At 39.2% G+C, this 21,608-nt stretch overlaps 1 protein-coding gene across 1 annotated transcript in view; it reads right to left on the reverse strand.

Annotated features, from left to right (window-relative positions):
* Nucleotides 1–21,608, reverse strand: part of LOC126204403 (aldo-keto reductase family 1 member B1-like) — a 37,472-nt gene continuing 15,864 nt past the window's right edge. The window contains exons 2-7 of the mRNA XM_049938781.1: nt 14,054–14,221; nt 6,923–7,039; nt 5,788–5,979; nt 4,718–4,921; nt 3,463–3,611; nt 1–278 (exon numbers count right to left, since the gene is read on the reverse strand). Of these exons, the coding sequence (XP_049794738.1) occupies nt 236–278; nt 3,463–3,611; nt 4,718–4,921; nt 5,788–5,979; nt 6,923–7,039; nt 14,054–14,221 (873 nt within the window). The 3' untranslated portion in view covers nt 1–235. The remainder of the gene's footprint in view (nt 279–3,462; nt 3,612–4,717; nt 4,922–5,787; nt 5,980–6,922; nt 7,040–14,053; nt 14,222–21,608) is intronic.

Raw genomic sequence — 21,608 nt, forward strand, 5'->3', positions numbered from 1 at the left:
TTATCTTTAAACTTCTTTCTTTTATGTAAGAGCTGAACAAATGTGGTAAACATTAAATCTGAGTGTTCTTTATGTGTATGTTATCACATTCACCATGAAAAACAAAGTAATTGTGCGTTTTTATAGCTGAATCCAAATGTTTTGCTACAGTCCTGATATTATCACATCTCCTTATACCAGCACAAATACTTTGAAACTCATTCATGCGTAGTCCAGATACATCTTGCACTTCACTTCAGAATTCAGCGTGGAATGGGTAATGTTTGTCATGGCCAGCCCTGAACAAAAAAGAAAAATATTATGTAAACGCCAATCATTTAACTTTCTTCACAGCAGATAGTGATCCTGATAGAAGTACCACCAAGTGCTGCTCTGCACTATAAAGTATTATAAATTATATTATAAACGCCCAGCCTGCTAATAAAACTTTTTGCTTATTAAGTTAAACCAGCAACTGACATCAGAATTGATATACACATTAACAAATACCTAATTACCAGATATTTGAACATTATTGTAATACTCGTTACTTACATGTACTTTCAGCATATAAATTTCCCCTGTATTTCTGTTTAAAATAGCTAAATCAGACAAGTAACCTCAAACAGTTTGTATAATTTGTAAAAATTTTGTAGCAAATTTGAAGTCTTAATAAACATAGAACTTTATACTTTTAAGCTGCAGTTACCTTACAAGTGGGACGAATACTCTTATAACCGAAGTAACAGTAGCAGGTATGAAGTAGGAAGTATATATAGTGCGAGAGCAGAACTGTATCTGTATAAAAGTGCCAATAACAACTCAGGAAGCTACAATTACAAAGAATGATGTGAAAATAAGATGAAAGAATGGCTTTGTCCTCCAGTTTTTGGATATTCAGGAACACCACTGGGAATCAGAGCATTATGAGATAAACATATATAATTATTGTTGTTTGTACCAAAGCAAAGTTCATAGTAAAAGCTATTGCATGCAATCAATTTTTTTATGGAGAATGCAGAATTTAGTCATTTGGGCCTGTCTTGTAACAGAGACTGTAATTCAACAATGGAAGTACTTCAAATATCTTTCTTGGTACAGTGAGCAGCTGAAAGTAGAGAAAACTGCAGCCACTAAATCTCCAAATGACACGCAGTTCTATTTGCTCTTCAACACTGATGGCATCCTATTGGGGAAAGTACTGCGTTCCGGATGTAAAAATACGCCCTCCATTCACATCTCCGAGAGGGAGCTTTACAGGTGGACGTTGCAAACAGAGATAAAAAATTTGGTGTTCTATGGGTCGAAGCAAGGAACGTTAAATCCCTTAGTTTGTAGGTAAGTTACAAAATTTTAAAAAGAGAAATTGATACGATAAAGTTAGATGTAGTAGGTATTAGAGAAGTATGGTCGTAAGAAGAACATGATTATGGATAAAATAAGATTATCTTAGTTTCTTTTTTTTTGCAGGGGGCGTGGGGGGGAAGGGTTGGAATCATCAGTCTTTTTGGTGTGACCTGTATTGACTGTCTCCCCTGTGTCAGCTTCTTCATCTTAAAGTAACGCTTACACTCAACATCATCAATAGTTAGTTAGTTGTATATATTCGAACCTTTGTCATCCCTTACAGCTCTTGCCCTCTGCACTTCCCTCAAGAATCATGTGGGAGTTACGCTCTGATACCTTAACGTGTGTTCTTTCTTCTAACCAGTGCTCACATATCCCTTCCCTCTCCAATTCTGTGGAAAACTTCATATTTTATCAGTCCACATAATTTTCAACATTCTTCTGTAGCACCACATCTCAAATGCTTCGATTCTCTTCTCTTCCAGTTTTCCCACAGTCCATGGTTCACTACCATACAACACTGTGCTCCACATGAAGATTCTCTTAAATTTCTACCCCAAATTAAGACCGATATTTGATAACAGACTGCTTTCGTCCAGGAACGCCCTGCCCTCTTTGTCTGTACTAGTCAGCTATTTACGCCCTTCTTGATTAGTCCGTCATGTGTTGTTTTGCTTCCACGGTAGCAGAACTCCTTCAATTAATCTAATTCGCAATCCACAGTTTTGATAAATTTTCCGCTAACTCATTTCTGCTGCTCCTCATTACTTTCATCTTTCTCGAATTACCCTCAAACCGAACTCTGTGATTAATACATTCAGTTCATTCCCCACGTCCTGTAATTCTTCCTCATTTACAATGAGGATCCATTTCTCAATAATTCAATATCTCACTTCTTTCCACAATGATTCTTCCTGACGATCATCTTAACCTTTAGTCTATTCTTCATCATTACTAAATAATGATCTGTCTGTATCTGCTGCTGGGTACGCCTTGCAACCCATTACTTGATTTCGGAATCTCCGCTTCATTGTAATGAAATCCAGGTCGTATCTTCCCACCTCCTTACTATGCTGGCCCGTGTGGCGGAGGGTTCTAGGCGCGTCAGTCTGGAACCGTGCCACTGCTATGGTCGCAGGTTCGAATCCTGCCTCGGGCATGGATGTTTGTGATGTCCTGTGTTTAAGTAGTTCTAAGTTCTAGGGGCTGATGACCTCAGATGTTAAGTACCATAGTGCTCAGAGCCATTTGAACCATTTTCAACCTCTTCACTATTTTTTTCGAAACATACTCTGTGCAGTCACATTAATGTGACCTCTTGTCAAACACCTGAATTAACAACTTTTGCAGCGCGGACCGCTGCGAGGCGTGCAAGAAGAGTGTCGATGTGGTTCTGGAAGGTACCGACAGGTATGTGGAGCCATACACACTCCAGTACCACGGCCAGTTGGGCCGTGTTTCTCGGATGAGGATCCTTGACACGAACAGCCCAATAGAGGTGATCCCGCAGTTTCTCGAATGGATTTAAATCCGGGGAGTTTGATGACTACGGGATTACGGTAAATTCATTGTGATGCTCTTCAAACCGCGCACATGCACTGTGAGCTAGGTTACACGTTGCATAGCCCTGCTGGTAGATGCCAGCGTGCCGAGAAAAAAAAAACTGCATACAGGGGTGGACATGGTCCCCAAGGATAGATGTATACTTGCATTGACCCAGTGCGCCTTCTAGAATGACGACATCACTCAGGGAATGCCATGAAAACATTCCCAAGACAATAACGCTTCCCCTTCCGGCCTGGACCCTTTCGACCCTACTCGAAAAAAGGGTATCAGATGAATATCAACGGACGTAAGACAAGGGAAATATAGTGTAGTCATCAGTTTGGTAATGGAAGGAAGTGTTGCGGGAGGAAAGTCCAGAGAGAGACCAGGGCTTGGCTAAAGCTTCAGATAATTGTACACTGCAGTAGACAAGCACTTGCTTTGCATTGGATGTACCTGCATGTAGAGGTTCACCCAACCAGTCTTCAGAGTGAAGACCACAACAAGAACAAGGGACACTAGAACATCTACTACTAAACTCATTGAAAGATACACTGTAACTTAAAACTAATGTTAGTGATTGAAACTTACTCAGCAAAAGGGAAGATTCTGTAGTTCCTGTTGAATGTCTTGATGTAGGCCATGTCATCATCACTGAGGTTAAAATCAAAGATTTGGATGTTTTCCTCAATTCGACTTTTGTTGTAAGATTTTGGTATTGGCACTGTACCTAGTTGAAACTGCAACAAACAAATATTAATTTTTTCCTGATTCATATAATAAATTCTCGCCCCCCCCCCAAAAAAAACCTCTCTCTCTCTCTCTCTCTCTCTCTCTCTCTCTCTCTCTCTCTCTCTCTCTCACACACACACACACACACATACACACACACACACACACACACACACACACACACACACACATTTGCATATTCTTCTCTCCTCCCAGTTCCTGTCTCATACCTAGAATTTGCAGTTGCATCTCATCTCTTCTCAAATGCAGGACTACCAGAGAAACTAGCAATTGGTTTTCCTGCATTATCATTTTCAGAATCATTCACAGTGTAAATTTATATAATAAACGTTTAATCGTTCTCAGTTTCATTACCCAGAAACTCAGCTCCAGGAGAAGGCAATTTGAAGTTATTCCATGTTTGTTTTGTATCACCTGCTTTCTCCATTTAGATTACCGTTTCAAGTGTATTCTCCACATTATAAACAACATTCTTTTTATCTGTTAGAACAATGAGTGCATATTGTTAACATCAAATAAGAATTTCAAAAATGTTACTGCTGCAAGGTTAAGTGCATTCCTGTCTGTTGAACAATCCGTATCAGTTACTGGTAAATAAGTTCTTCCATAATGTGTATACGGCTCTAACATACAATGTGTTTATGTATCTAGAAGCAAATTTTGACTGATTTCTATTTTCACTATCTTACTAACACTAACGCAAAATAAAGCATTTAACAAGTTTGGAACTTGTAAGCTTCTTACTGTTGTGTCATTTTCTGTCTCACAATCTAAGTACCTGTTAAATGCACCTTTCTTAGCTACCTACAGTCTAAATCATTTCTTTCACATGAGCATGTACGTAAAAGAGGGTAGTTTAAATCACACAAAGATGACAAGAAACCAGATATATAACTTGACAATATGTTCGAATTAAAATTAAAATGTTTTTAGTTGGAAAAGTAATTAAGGGCTGTGTGAAACACAGAACAGTACAGCTTATAGAATATGAGAAATTTACTCATTTTCATTTCACTGTATAAGAACAAACCTAATAATGCTAATTCTCATTTTTACTATTAAATAAACTCCATACTGAAGCTGTTATCCTTACCACGTATCTAAGAACAACTTGAGCCACTGTTTTCTTGTATTTAGCAGCAAGTTCTTTGATTTTTGGATGTTCTAAGAGTGGCACTCCACCATCTGGCATCTTCATAGAGGGATTTGCGAGTGGGCTGTATGCAGTAATAAGTATGTCTCTCTGCTTGCAAAAATCGATCAATTTCTGTTGGTTGAGGTAAGGGTGACATTCAACCTGTATTAACAGACAATTCACATTATATGTATACCATTACAGGTAGCTAAAATTGATCACCAGGAAATGAGTAGATATTGGTATAATACATATATACTTTTTTACTTTACATTTAGTGGATAGTATCAGATACCTGTATTTCAAAACATTACACATTTATCGTTTTTGTGCACAATGAATTCTTGATGTTCGAAATGTACCTTGCTAGCACATCACCAGACACAGATGTGAAGTTATATAATGTGTAACTATCTTACACATAAGCGAATACTACACATATTAAAGCTGAAATTTAAAATTCGCAAATACCTTCGCTTTTCACAGGATCACATGATTGCATATGTTGATCCATCCCAATGAAAAACCTTCTGGAATTTTGAAAATTTGTATTCATTTCTGAGGTACCATAAATCAATATTGCAGCTTTCAAAGTGCACAAAAGAAACCATGTCACACCACATTTAACAAAAAAGCTACTCATTCAAGTAACTTACAAGAGGGAACCAGTTATGTAATCACAGAATACATTGAAATTAAAAGCTTGGCTGGCTCTGTAGGATCACTATTATTGCTATATTAGGTTACATGTAAATATATTTTTTTCCTATCAGTTTTAATTTAAAAACTGAAGTATTACTGTTCTGTACCTGGCTCATCCCCATCCAGATAAAAATATTGTTCGGTCGTATATTTCAACAATAGCCCCATATTGTTCATATTAGGAGCAATTTTCGGTTTATAAAGAATCAGGAACTGCATGACTAGTTAATCATGGTTGTAAATGGTAAAGGAATGTAAGCAGTTCATTAAGAACTACTTTTCGTTTTTTATATGATAAAAATTGGCATGTTACACTATGACATTACCTGATTGGTAACTGGTTTGATTGAAGCTTTTTCAAGTACTCTGGTGAGCTGTTTGCTATTGAAATTGGACACTCCAACGTTCTTTGCTAGACCTAAACGAACACACTCTTCCATTTGTTTCCATGTGTCCACATAGTCGATGTCTGCTGTAGCTGCAGCTCCATTTTCTGTTGGGTGATTGTTGTCTCCTTCCTATTGTAACAATTAGATCATTTCATACGCTATTTTCAACTCATAATGTAAAGTAACAACACAAACTACACATTTTCAAATAGATATTTTAATAAATGAAGCAGTATTACATAATAAACACTTTGATGCTAAGTTGGAAACACACAAGTTTTTCAAGTCGTGGCAAAAAGGAAAAAATTATGAAGAATATAATTATAATATTAAAAGGTCTGCACCTGTATGGAACAGAACACTGGAGGCAGGAACGATATTGTAGGACTAGGATTAAAAGAGAAAATAAGAAAGAGTACTGATGGAGGCAGAAAGGAATAGAGATCAAGCTTCCAACATAATGAACACTCAGATGCCACAGGTGTATTAGTACAGTCATAACACTAATGTATTATTCCAAGAAAGCAGTGTTTGAAGACAAAATATAGCAAATGACAAGGTATCATTTTGTACACATCATAAGTTTTGTAAAAAAAAGTGACACACACCGAGTAAATTACTTTACCTACATAACTTGCAAATTCTACTTGTAATGTGCTTGCAGTAAGAATGATGTAACACTACAAGGATGATGCATGTGGGTAGTGACAACAGGGAGAGGAGAGGGATGATAACATTCTAGATAAACTGGAATAATTAATGGATATGTATAACAACAAAGACACTCAACTCATAGGGCCAAAGTTTTAGTTACTCTGAAGAAGAATGTAAGTCCAAGATTTCAATGCTCAGTGTTACTCAGGTACCTTCTCACTGATCAAAACCTCTACTGTCGGACAAGAGATTATCACTACTTATGTCTTTATGAAATAATTTACATTTTCTGCTCTACATTTATATATACATTTTTACAATTACGAATTAATTTGCATCTCATTGCTTTTTACATTTTTTTCCAGATAGCTATTTTGTGCCTGTGTTTTTAACATTGAATATTTCTTGTGCAGCTCACCTTATATGCAAAAGGCCAATGGATTAAATACAAGTCCAGATAATCCAATTTAAGATCTGCTAAACTTTTTTTAAGTGTTGGTACAACCACCTCTGGCCTGTGACGTGTATTCCACAACTGAAACAAGCAGGTTTTTTTTATTGAATTGCTTACCAAATTTCCGATCACTTAAACAATTTAATTAAATAAAACATAAAAAGTCAAAAAAGATATTTGCAAAATGTCAAATTTGAAAGTTCTTGCAGTGTAATTGAGAGACTACACAAAATATATTTCTCACACTAACACATCAAGAAAGAAACTCTTTAGGAGCAGATATGAAAAGCTGATGAGAATAACTGTTAAGGAACTGTGTCAAGAAAACTTTCAGTTTTGTTTATTCATACACATAACGGTTTTGTGACTAATGAGATGTGTGAAATTAAGGTGCATAATGGTATACATTATCTCATTACCTACCTTTATTTTCATCTTTAACTAGGCAAATGGGCCTAAAAGCTTAGCATGTGATCAAGAGTCAAAAAATCATTCAGTGTGTTTCCTTTAATATTTGTGTATCAAGTTAGATTGACAGATTTCAGTTCGTGATACAAAATTTTTTTGGTGTTATTTCACATACTGTACTCATGTAGATCATATTTTTAATATGTGACTACATTCATGACATAGACGATATCATAGAATTTGCTATGGGACCTCGTGACAATATAGAAACTCCAAAAGTGGCCTGTCTATTTATAGTCTTGAGAAGCACAGCTGTTAATCAAAAATACTTGGGAGTCACTCTCGACAGAACTCTGACATTCAAAACCCACTGCAAGAACACCAAAATGAAAATCTCCACTCGAAACAACCTAATTCGCAAACTAGCGGGGACACAGAGGGGATCACATCCACAAACTATTCGCAGTTCTGCAATGGCACTGTGTTTTTCTACTGCTGAATATGCTTCTCCAGTCTGGTACAGGTCATCTCATGCCAGACAAGTAGACATTGCTCTCAACGAAACCTGCAGGTTGATCACGGGTTGCTTAAGACCTACCCCAACTGATAAGCTCTACTGCCTGGCTGGAATAGCGCCACCATGGATACGCAGAATAGTGGCTGCCAACAAGGAGAGACTGAAAGTGGAACAGGACAGTGCCCATCCACTGCATGAATACACCACAGCAACGGCTGAGATCGCGAAAGAGCTTCCTGAGAACATCCGAGAAGCTCACCATTTCACCAGAGAAGTCAAGGCTGGAGTTATGGAAGAAGTCGACGCCTCACTGGCAGACGCCAGAAGCTGAAGAATTACCACCTGGACACAACGAGAGCTGGCTGGTGTGGAAATCTTTAAACAGATTACGATCAGGAGTTGGACGATCCAGAGACAACCTGAAGAGATGGGGCTTGTCCTGTGATTGTGGACAAGAACAAACCACAAGCCACATGCTCCAGTGCCTTTTGTACCATACATCCTGCACGAAGATTGATCTCCTGCAAGCCACTCTAAGCTCCTTGGAGGCTGCAAAGTACTGGGCACATGTAATATAAATACAATTTGTGTGTATATATTTATTGATGTGTATGGCAACTGTAAATTTGTATGCTTCTGATTCGAGAATAAAAAAATTTTTCATAACGAGAACTGGATCATATTCTTATTTCCTACTTCTTCTTCTATGTGCATACTGTGCAAGCACTGTAAAGGGCGTCCTATTTATCACTATTAGGATTTTTTCCTGTTTGAATCACTTATTGTATGTGCCACGCCTCAAGTTTTCCTCAGTGCATTCTGTGTCTTCCCTTACCAACCACGTAAAGTGCCCTCCGCCACACATCGTTGGGTGGCTTGCGGAGTATAAATGTAGATGTAGATGTAGAAATGTACTTGCTTTTTTCTTTATTTAGTCTCATTTTTATCCTCTGTTTTCTTACTGTTATTTTCTGTTTCTTTCTGTTATTTTCACACTATTTTTCTTCTCCTACCATACGTTTTCGCTCTTCTCCGATAATGTTCTGTTGCAATTTGACGTCATTCTGGCTAGTGGTGTTATTTCTATAGCGGTTTGAAAGTTTAACTGTAATTATAATCACCCTGTACTCTCATATGATGAGAGGTGGGAATACGTAATGCAGAGGAAATGAAACATGGATATTATGTACCAGATTTGACTCACAAGGTGATACGATCTGAGATGTGGCAGTGATATGTCCTCTGACTGACCTCGTTCATTTCGAAGTTCTTACAGTTTGGACTTACAAAAATTAAGAAAGACGAGTAATCAGTTAGAAACATAAGCTGTGGAGGTGCGGGTTCTTGTTTATGGGAGAGTTATGCAAACCACATCATTATCCGAGCTTGGGATCAAGAGACATTTCAATTTCGATTGATCGCTATAAGCAGAGTTGACAGTAGCGGGCGATGGCAGCAAGCAGCCATTGTTGCATGGTGGGACAGCGGAGCACCCGAAAACGTCAAGTCTTTATGCCGGCAGTTCGGAACGCGCCGTTACAAAGTCTGCGAGGCTAGAGTAAGAATGTAAAAGGTGCAAGTACTAAACGTTAGACGCAGGTTGCAGAGGCAGACACCTCTTGGCGATTAACAGGTGGATCTGTCCCGGGCTGTGCGACTCAAGGAAGAAAAAGTAGTCCACCAGAAATTTACGTTACGTAAGAGTTAACTTGGATGTAAAATTATTTCAAGTATTGTTACTCAAAAATAAGTGTCTCCATTGAGGGAACCGATATAGGGCGCTATATTTGCAAAAAGGGAAAATACTGGGTGATTGCAATTAAAGTACAGCTACTCACAGAGGACTAGTGTGGGCTGTAATTATCGTATGGCAGCGAAACTTGGTAGATATTCTAAAACGCTAATGCGGAATCAATTTACACTAGAAAAAATTAGTTCCACTTTTGGCTCCCAGGTGCACGTCTGGCACTATGAATGCAAGAAAGGCTGCAGAAATATTTCCTTATCTAACGGATTACGAAAAGGTCAGAAGAGGTCAGACATGTGAGAAACGCATTATATTGATTTTATTAGCAATTTCCGCTTACACAATTTGTTTAGCATGAACGCCAGTGACGAAATGCTGCATCTGTATAACGATGTCATCGACAGTTGACCGCAGCAGTTCCAGTGGAACCTGATCAACATGTTCCTGTACATTACCCTTCAGACAAAGACCCATTGTACGCCTGATAACAGCGTTATTTTAGAAATCCCCAAAGCCAATTTTCTGCCATGCACGTAAGAGAGTTTCACTAACAGTGCACAGACTCCTGTCTTCATAGTCATGCTGTTCACTCACGTTAGGATCTGTCAAATGACAGTGTGGGTGCCATACTGTCACATAAATGCTATATAGCACTTGATTTGCTCCTGGTGACCAAAATTGGAAATAATTTTTTCCAGCATAAATCGGTTCTGCATTAATGCATTAGCGTATCTACCAAGTTTTACGGCCGTATGATAATTACAGCGCACCATAAACTCTGTGAGTAGCAGCACTTTAATTATAACCAACCAGTATTAGTAAAGTGGATTGGCTGATGCCACTGAAGCCTAAGAAAGTTAGAAGTGAGGGCGACGGACGAATTGCTTGGGAGAACTTATCAGGTGGTTGTGGAGGTAGGACGTCATTCAAATTGGAGCCCCCATCTCGCTTGGGTAATGAGCTCTCTCTTCGCTCATGTTAAGCTGACAACGTCTGATTAAGTACATACACGTAGGAAGTGTTTTTAAATAGTGTTGATAAAGTGTAAAATGGTACAATATTTTGAAGACTTAGACGAAGGTAGTGTAATGTACAAATCTTACGTTGTGCAATGCGCAAAATACCATCGATAATCTAGGAAAGGATGAAAAATCAGTTGCATAACAGGTTTATTAGAACCCTTGACATAGGTTTCGGTGATTAGAAAATTATCTTCTTCAGAATGAAATTGTAACACCTAGAAATTACACATTGGCTACAAAAAGTTCAAGTAACACAGAAATAGCAGATGCGGATAATAAACAATGGGCTAAGAGTGCACACACACTTGTTATATATTGTTTTGAAAACGTACGTTACAATACACGGGTAGCAGGGGTTGTGTGGCGTGGACTGGGCGGTTTTTTAGGTTAGATGGCCTCGGGCAAGTACAGAAAGGGCAACAGCCTCAAAGGGTGCGGAGCAAAGTCAGGACATGCGGGGACCAAGCAGCAATCGGGATTGTAATTGTAAACTGTCGAAGCTGCGTTGGTAAAGTACCGGAACTTCAAGCGCTGATAGAAAGCACCGAAGCTGAAATCGTTACAGGTACAGAGAGCTGGCTTAAGCCAGAGATAAATTCTGCCGAAATTTTTACAGAGGTACAGACGGTGTTTAGGAAGGATAGATTGCATGCAACCGGTGGTGGAGTGTTTGTCGCTGTTAGTAGTAGTTTATCCTGTAGTGAAGTAGAAGTGGATAGTTCCTGTGAATTATTATGGGTGGAGGTTACACTCAACAACCGAGCTGGGTTAATAATTGGCTCCTTTTACCGACCTCCCGATTCAGCAGCGTTAGTGGCAGAACAACTGAGAGAAAATTTGGAATAAATTTCGCATAAATTTCCTCAGCATGTTATAGTCTTAGGTGGAGATTTCAATTTACCAGATATAGACTGGGACACTCAGATGTTTAGGATGGGTGGTAGGGACAGAGCATCGAGTGACATTATACTGAGTGCACTATCCGAAAATTACCTCGAGCAATTAAACAGAGAACCGACTCGTGGAGATAACATCTTGGACCTACTGATAACAAACAGACCCGAACTTTTCGACTCTGTAAGTGCAGAACAGGGAATCAGTGATCATAAGGCCGTTGTAGCATCCCTGAATGTGGAAGTTAATAGGAATATAAAAAAAGGGAGGAAGGTTTATCTGTTTAGCAAGAGTAATAGAAGGCAGATTTCAGACCACCTAACAGATCAAAACGAAAATTTCTGTTCCGACACTGACAATGTTGAGTGTTTATGGAAAAAGTCAAGGCAATCGTAAAATGCGTTTTAGACAGGTACGTGCCGAGTAAAACTGTGAGGGACGGGAAAAACCCACCGTGGTACAACAACAAAGTTAGGAAACTACTGCGAAAGCGAAGAGAGCTTCACTCCAAGTTTAAACGCAGCCAAAACCTCTCAGACAAACAGAAGCTAAGCGATGTCAAAGTTAGCGTAAGGAGGGCTATGCGAGAAGCGTTCAGTGAATTCGAAAGTAAAATTCTATGTACAGACTTGACAGAAAATCCTAGGAAGTTCTGGTCTTACGTTAAATCAGTAAGTGGCTCGAAACAGCATATCCAGACACTCCGGGATGATGATGGCATTGAAACAGAGGATGACACGCGCAAAGCTGAAATACTAAACACCCTTTTCCAAAGCTGTTTCACAGAGGAAGATCGCACTGCAGTTCCTTCTCTAAATCCTCGCACAAACGAAAAAATGGCTGACATCGAAATAAGTGTCCAAGGAATAGAAAAGCAACTGGAATCACTCAACAGAGGAAAGTCCACTGGACCTGACGGGATACCAATTCGATTCTACACAGAGTACGCGAAAGAACTTGCCCCCCTTCTAACAGCCGTGTACCGCAAGTCTCTAGAGGAACGGAGGGTTCCAAATGATTGGAAAAGAGCACAGGTAGTCCCAGTCTTCAAGAAGGGTCGTCGAGCAGATGCGCAAAACTATAGACCTATATCTCTGACGTCGATCTGTTGTAGAATTTTAGAACATGTTTTTTGCTCGAGTATCATGTCGTTTTTGGAAACCCAGAATCTACTATGTAGGAATCAACATGGATTCCGGAAACAGCGATCGTGTGAGACCCAACTCGCGTTATTTGTTCATGAGACCCAGAAAATATTGGATACAGGCTCCCAGGTAGATGCTATTTTTCTTGACTTCCGGAAGGCGTTCGATACAGTTCCGCACTGTCGCCTGATAAACAAAGTAAGAGCCTACGGAATATCAGACCAGCTGTGTGGCTGGATTGAAGATTTTTTAGCAAACAGAACACAGCATGTTGTTATCAATGGAGAGACGTCTACAGACGTTAAGGTAGCCTCTGGCGTGCCACAGGGGAGTGTTATGGGACCATTGCTTTTCACAATATATATAAATGACCTAGTAGATAGTGTCGGAAGTTCCATGCGGCTTTTCGCGGATGATGCTGTAGTATACAGAGAAGTTGCAGCATTAGAAAATTGTAGCGAAATGCAGGAAGATCTGCAGCGGATAGGCACTTGGTGCAGGGAGTGGCAACTGTCCCTTAACATAGACAAATGTAATGTATTGCGAATACATAGAAAGAAGGATCCTTTATTGTATGATTATATGATAGCGGAACAAACACTGGTAGCAGTTACTTCTGTAAAATATCTGGGAGTATGCGTGCGGAACGATTTGAAGTGGAATGATCATATAAAATTAATTGTTGGTAAGGCGGGTACCAGGTTGAGATTCATTGGGAGAGTGCTTAGAAAATGTAGTCCAGCAACAAAGGAGGTGGCTTACAAAACACTCGTTCGACCTATACTTGAGTATTGCTCATCAGTGTGGGATCCGTACCAGATCGGGTTGACGGAGGAGATAGAGAAGATCCAAAGAAGAGCGGCGCGTTTCGTCACAGGGTTATTTGGTAACCGTGATAGCGTTACGGAGATGTTTAATAAACTCAAGTGGCAGACTCTGCAAGAGAGGCGCTCTGCATCGCGGTGTAGCTTGCTCGCCAGGTTTCGAGAGGATGCGTTTCTGGATGAGGTATCGAGTATATTGCTTCCCCCTACTTATACCTCCCGAGGAGATCACGAATGTAAAATTAGAGAGATTAGAGCGCGCACGGAGGCTTTCAGACAGTCGTTCTTCCCGCGAACCATACGCGACTGGAACAGGAAAGGGAGGTAATGACAGTGGCACGTAAAGTGCCCTCCGCCACACACCGTTGGGTGGCTTGCGGAGTATGAATGTAGATGTAGATGTAGATGAATAAAGCGGTTTGCCTCTCGTCAAGGGCAAGCACCTAAGAACATTTTCTAACCAAGGTGTAATTTTTAGGCGTTACAGTCTCCTGAAGAAGAAGATAATTTTATAATTATTGAAAACCGATTGGCTCACCTTGCTGGTGATGAACATGTCTTCCCGCTTCACTGTTCCATCAGCAAACTTCTCCTGAAGGGCCTCGCCTATTTCCGTTTCATTCAGGTAGACAGCTGCAGTATCAATATGGCGATAGCCCACATTAATAGCATGTTTGACTGCGTCCCTTACAGCTCCTGGAGTTGCCTGTAACATAAAAAGTGCAACACTACGTTTAACATTAAGCTGGAGTGTGGAGAAAGATGATGACACCTTTAGTAGTGAGTTATGGTTCATCTGGATCGCTTATAAGGAGCACTATTCGCGGTGTCCCAAAAGAAAAGTCTTACAGTCCAATAAATTATCATTATCATCAACAAACAACCACAACATCATCATTATTAGACTCAAGGGCTGCTAGAAGTGGTCTTCTCCATTACTTTCAATTTTCTGCTCTTTGTCACCAGTCACTTCTGATACCATTCTTTCTCAAATCTTCCTACATTCCATCACTATATTTTCCATGACCTAACAGATGCCAATAAACCCTGTAGCTTTACAGGCTAATGACATCAATCTAAGACATTCATTCAAATGACACTCTTCTCCTGTCATGATATACATTCCCTGTTCAGACCCATGGAATTTCGATAATCAATTATTTATCAAACTTATAATTAAGCCATCAGTAGCTATGTCATGCACTGGGTCAAATGCTTGCCTTGAAATCTTCATTTCAAATATGAGAAAACAGTTGTAGACTCGTTTCCAAGTACGTATGCTCAATGTTTTACATGCATGTAACACTTGAGATGTAACTGACTCAAAGAGGAAACAGTGTAATATCTGACACCATGATAAATTACAGTACACTGTAGTATTATCTTGCTAATCCAAAACATTGTTTTCTGAGGGGGACAAGGATGTAGTATTGTATTTTAGTGTGTTCCATAGTATAATGATGACATATCTGAATGTAAAAGAGTTTCTATTTGATTAATTTAAACACCGAATCATAGGTTTACTAATCATATTTGGTTAATAATAGCAACACATTGTATTGTTTCCTTCATTCCTTGATTTGATACAATTTCATGAATTTTGCATAAAATAACATCTTCGGGAAAAACTGAATTGTTGTGAGAAAAAATTCGTTCAATAAGTAATATATAAATGTTGGAAAATGTTAAAGCCCATATTATACAAAAGGTTATTAAGGGAAAGTAACATGTGATTGATATGAATAATTGAATATCTATGTCTAAATGACATGAATCTGTAAAAAGATTTTATTTATAGTGCAGTTTAAGTCGGTCGTGCTACGAACGTTTCTTTCTGCTGGATCTGATATACCACCCAATCACAAAATTCTTTGTTTAGGACAGTTTAATGTCTATTCACACTTGAAGGAATGGAACAGGACAGCAAGACAGCCCACAATAAATTTAAAATGGTGGCATTCACACAGATTGTCAGTGGAACAGGACATCAAAATCAAGGTTTCTCGGGAAGAAAGTTTTAACGTTGATATAGGCAGGGATGGCCGTTCGTCTGCATAGGACGTAATCCACAGGAATACTTAACTTACTATTGCACGATTTGGTAGCGGAGTTCATGTTTTTGTTTCTTCTTAGTATTTATTTTATTGTTTGTTTCGTCTTTCGTCTTCATGACACGTTGCAAAAATTCCATGAGGACCCTGATATTTGCCCTTTGAGCCTTGACACAGTTAACCCTAATTATCAGCTTAAGAAATTAAAGGCACGTTATACTATGGGTTCATCCATGCAGCTGCTGTCCACCTACTTACTAAATCGCAAACAGTGCACAAGACTCGCGTTCAAATCAGTACTAAGATTGTGCATTTATATTTCACTAGGGGTATAGTAAGACAGGTTCTTCGTCAAGGTTTAACTCTTCGTGCTTTTCACTTCTTAGTTGTCATTAATAATATTACTCTACATCCTCCTCCACCCCTTTTTTTACACATTTTGAGCTATATCACCAGTCCTTTGTTTTATGGAAAAGGTTGTAATTAACAGGGCTCAATTGCGATTCGAGTAATCACAGGTAAAATCTCATATTCTCTTAATCATAGCTTAAACACTAATAAAACAAAAGCCCAGTTACTAACATTTAAAACTGTCAGATCGCATCAGAAGGAAGTAGAGGGCATGTGCATTATTTCAGGGATAGACAATGTTAAAATTAAATTGCTAGGTATCTACGTAGATAAAGAACAGTACACCAAGAAGAAGACCACTGAACCATGGCCGAAACAAGGGTTTCAACAGTAATGGTTTTTTATCATATGACACAGTACCACAACGAGAAAACTTTTATGCCAACTGACTCTGGCTGTGGAAGCCTACGTAATTATACTAGATAAAGATCTTTGCTGAGTAATCCTCATTAACTATACAGGATATTTGGATGTAAGTGCAGATATTCTGATCATTGGTACCATAATATGTACGCATTTCAGTGTGTTAGCTGTTTTTTCTCCACATTTGACAGTCTTGCCACAAACTCATCACATAAATTACTACCTGATGTTTTCTGCACCTAAGTGCACTACGCCTGTCAGTATAGACTAAATGTTTTGCGTCCAAATGTTAACACTTCACCAAATGTATTGCTGCATTGGATAAAATAAGCATTAATGGCTTGCTCTTGCTACGTTTACTTGGAGGTACTAACCAACCTAAAATCATTCATCTCCTAATTGCTACAATTATTAGTCCGTAAATGAAGCAAATCCTGATGTAATATTGCCCAATACACTGTCCTCTGTTACCAATAAAAATATCTCCCCTTACATCCCTAACAGACTATATAAATGAAAAAAATAATAGTGTCCTTCACTGGCTCAGCTAGCTATCAAAAGTAGTTTCCAACAAACCACCGACAATTCTTATATTGTGGTAGAGTTCACGCATTTCTTAATTATGATGTGGAACTGGAGGGATTTGGGAAATTAATGATAATTACAACAACACCAGAAGTAAGATCAATTACTGCACACATAGAGCTGAAGAATAATAGGCCATAGTGTGCTTATGATTGGCCAAATATGGTTTATCAATCTACCAATCCGAACAAGAACAAGTGAAGTAAAATTATTCAAAATAAAATTGACAACTCACATTGAAATCTCACACCTTGTAACAGTGGCTTGCATGTCTCAAAGATAGAGATAAGAGTACCATAGGTGCAACCATAATCGATATATCTGTAGAGGGGCAAGACTAATAGCTGGCTCCTGAGGAAGGACAGCTAGTTTTGCTCAGGCAACAGTCCTAAACAGTCCGCATGATTGACTGCTATGGCCATGCAACATTAGCCAACATGGCTTTGCTGGACTGGTGTCACGAACGGTTCGAAGCAAGAGAAAAGTACAGCCATCACTTTTTCCGAGAGCATGCAGCTCCACTGTATGGCTTAATGATGGCATCTTGTTGGATGTAATATTCCAAGAGCAAAACAGACTCCATTAGGATCTCCGGGTGGGGCTACTAAGGAGAGTGTCATCATAAGAAAAAAGAAAACAGATCTAGTGTTATGCTGGTCAGAGAGTGGAAAGTTAGAACCCAAAATCATGTAAGAGCTGTAGAAAACTTCAAAAGAGAAATGAATAAGTTTATGTTATAATGGGAATTAGTGAAATTTTATAGCAGGAGGAACTAGATTTCTGGTCAGGGAAGTATAGGGTCATTAACACACAAACAAATGAGGGTATTGCAAAAGCAGATTTAATAATGAATGAGAATACAAGAATGCAACTGAAATATTATGAACAACATACCGAACACATAATCGTGACCAAGACAGACACAAAGCCAAGCCCCCATCACAGCCGTACAAGTATATAGTGTGTTTAAAAAAGTATCGCATATGTTGAGCAGTGGTAGTATTGACCAAAGGAGACCAAATGTCCTGAAATATGGCTTTAAACTGCATATCTTAAGAGCTATGAGCACTTGTTTATCTTTGCTGTTGTGAAACACATCTCTTCTACTGCAAACTCTTTGCTGTTACGAACGACTTACAGTAAGCAGTAAACAAATAAGAATAGATTCCTCTGATATTGTCCATGGATAAAGCATGCGGTAAACAACTGTTAGTGTCGTTACGGTAAACTGTGATCACGGTTCTGGCTAAGTGCTGTTCATGCACTAGTTTTAGTGGGACCATTTGTGTTATGATAAATCTGTGAAACGCTTTTACGTTGGAGTGTTATCTTTGACCTTGTCAGCCGGCCGAAGTGGCCGTGCGGTTAAAGGCGCTGCAGTCTGGAACCGCAAGACCGCTACGGTCGCAGGTTCGAATCCTGCCTCGGGCATGGATGTTTGTGATGTCCTTAGGTTAGTTAGGTTTAACTAGTTCTAAGTTCTAGGGGACTAATGACCTCAGAAGTTGAGTCCCATAGTGCTCAGAGCCATTTGAACCATTTTTTTTTTTGACCTTGTCAGCATAATGAAAGCTTATTTTTCCACATAGGAAACGGCAGATATGATACTCCGTTATGGCGTGGTAAACGGAAGCAACCAACGAGTGCATGTCCTGTATGCTGAAAAATATCCACAATGCAGAGCAGAGTACCATCTGCATAGTTATTCAGCCGTCATTTCCAGCCCTAACAGACTGTGGCTCTGAACCTTCAGAAATGGCGAATCATAGCAGGACTCACACCATTTGTACTCCTGTTGTTGGACGAGTGAATATTGCAACGAATGGAAAAAGATCCAGGATATATTGCACGTAGAGGTTCAGTATCCATCGTACTTAAACATCCTCTAGTCTGGGTGATCCTCCAGAAGCAGTTACTATACTGGTATAATGTATAGTGTGTCCACGCACTTTGGCCACAAGATCAGCCTACCTGATGCATACCCGCAAGCGGTTGAAGAATCAAGGCGTCAGCGATGATTTTCAATCGATATGAGGGCAGGAATTATTGGTTATAGACAAACAGGACATTACATACTACCACACAGGTTGATTCGTGCAAGGTATTGTCAGTTCCTATCAAACGTCTTGCCTGTCCTGGTAGAGGAGGTACCATTCCAACAATGGTTGAAAATGTGTTTCTGCATGATGAAGCATCATTATAGTAAGACGGACGTTAAGAAACCAGATTTTAATCTGTCAAGTATTTCCAGGGCAGATTTGTTGTCTAACACGCCCTGCAATCTTTCTCAAACGGTTGTAGGAAGAATCTAATCGGCAAAAAAAAAAAAACTCTACCTTATTTTTAGATTTAGACGTCAGCTTCATGAAGAAGCTAATGGAAATATTTCCATTTAATTGTGATATTTCCATTTAAGTAATACACTGTGAGAAATCCGAAAAGTTCGCAATGAAAATTGGGATCGCTTTGATTTTGTGTCTGGTGCATATTACACCATATTTTGCAGCGTAGAAAGTTAAGCTAACATACTGAATTTTTCTTTAGACTTGAAAAGAGGTCTCTATTCGTCTTCAGTTTCGAGAAAATGGATTTTATGTAACTCTTTCCCTTCCGATACAGCACGTGAGAGAATGAAATATTCGTAACACCCCTCACACCGCGTATCGAGATATTGAAACGAGATTTTGGAAAATGATAGCACACAAAGAGAAGAGTATTTCACCATGTGGTTAACAAACAAAATTTCCTTATCTATGGTGATATAGAAGAAGCTATATTTTTATTTTGTTTTTTTTTTCTTCGTTTTTTTCAAACCAGTAGTGTAATTTTTTAAGAGTGATGACAGTTAGTGAAACGAGAATTTTCAAGCTGAAAAACATTGAATTTCTTCTCTTATGTTACTATAAACCGACAAAGTAAGGTCGCCAATTGCCTGTCTAATAAGACTTTGAGTCACAGTAGCTACTGCAAGGTGAGTTTGTGCAAATTATGCTGTGATTTGGTAAAAGAAACAAAATTAAAACTGTCAACAAGAGAAATATAGCCATTACTCATAACAGATGATGCTTTTTCGAATGAGTTTACATCCCGGACAAAAAACAATAAGTCGCCAATTCTGTTGCGGTTTTGGGAGAATCCTATAACCAATAGTATTTTTAACAGTGAACAGTTGGGACTGAAACTTACTAAACTCTGAAGCTGTTAACACAGTGACAACTTGCAGAACCACGCCAACCGTCTGTTAAAGCCAGTATTACTGAGGAATAAAGAGATATTTGTAGTAAGAAAATCCACTCCCTCACTCTTTTCAGGCATAGGGACGGAAAGATGGTACGCTTCCTGCTGTAATTTTTCATTTGTCACAGATAACTCAAGAGTAGAAACAAAATCCTTCGGTAAGTTTCAGTCCCAGCTGTTCGCCATTAAACATACGATTGGTTACGAGATTTCACCAAAGTCGCATCAGAATTGAAGATTTATTTTTGTCGGGAATGTAAATCTTCAATATTTTCAGTACCTCGTCTCCTAGCTTCCAAACTTCACAGCTCTTCCGTGAACCTTGCACAACTTGCATTCCTGGAAGAAAGTGTATAGCGGAGACATGTCTTAGCGACAGTTCCAGAATGAGATTTTCACTCCTTTCTTCCAGAGTCAATGTTTCATGAATATTTTAAGATGACGCAGCCGCCTTCTGTCAACGTTTAGACAAACTTGAACCAACATTGAGAATAAACGACATTTTCTGGCGACTTCCAATTTTACCCAAAAAACTCTTGGCTGTTTTTAAAGGTACGCTCAAAAAAAAAGTAAACAAAAGGATCGGAAAGACCATCAGATCCTCGAAGCCTACCTATAATTCGTGGGAGATCAACATACACTGCATTTACTGTAGGAGACCAAGTAAAAAATTTCCTAAATTTTCCACAAGTGAGTGTGGAATGATAACAACACGTCGCCTTGACGATATAGCGATGACATAAAGCAAAAACTTCTATTTGTTCGCAAAATAAGAAGTAAATAAATATCTTTCTGGTATTAACAGTTTGTATAAATTTTATCTTACCTTTGGCTTGCAAGTCTGTAGCAGTTTTCTTCCCGACTCGGTCTTTGTTTTCGGAATTCCGATATTTTTCGTTTGTTTGTCATAAAGCACAGAAAACTGTTTTTTCTACTCAGGACAGTCTTGCACAGTCGCACAGCCTACAAAACAACAGTTCTTTAAACTCAGAAGAGTGGTCCTGGAGCCATGTGGGGTGTCACATTGGCCTGCTGGAATTGCCCGTCAGAATGCACAATGGACATGAACAGATACAAGTGATCAGACAGTATGTTTACGTACGTGTCGCCTGTCAGAGTCGTATCTAGACGTATCAGTGGTCGCATATCACTCCACCTGCACACGCCCCACGCCATTACAGAGCTCCACCACCTTGAACAGTCCCCTGCTGACATGCAGGGTCCATGGACTAATGAAATTGTCTCCATACCCGTACACGTCCATGCGCGCCATAAAATTCGAAACGAAACTCGTCCGACCAGGCAACATGTTTCCAGTCATCAACCCTCCAGTGTCTGTGTTGATGGACCCAGGCGAGACGTAAAGCTTTGTGCTTGCAGTCATCAAGGGTGTACGAGTAGGCATTCGGCTCCGGAATCAAATGTCGATGATGTTTCGGTGAATGT

Source organism: Schistocerca nitens, chromosome 9, assembly GCF_023898315.1.
Source record: "Schistocerca nitens isolate TAMUIC-IGC-003100 chromosome 9, iqSchNite1.1, whole genome shotgun sequence".
NCBI lineage: Eukaryota > Metazoa > Arthropoda > Insecta > Orthoptera > Acrididae > Schistocerca > Schistocerca nitens.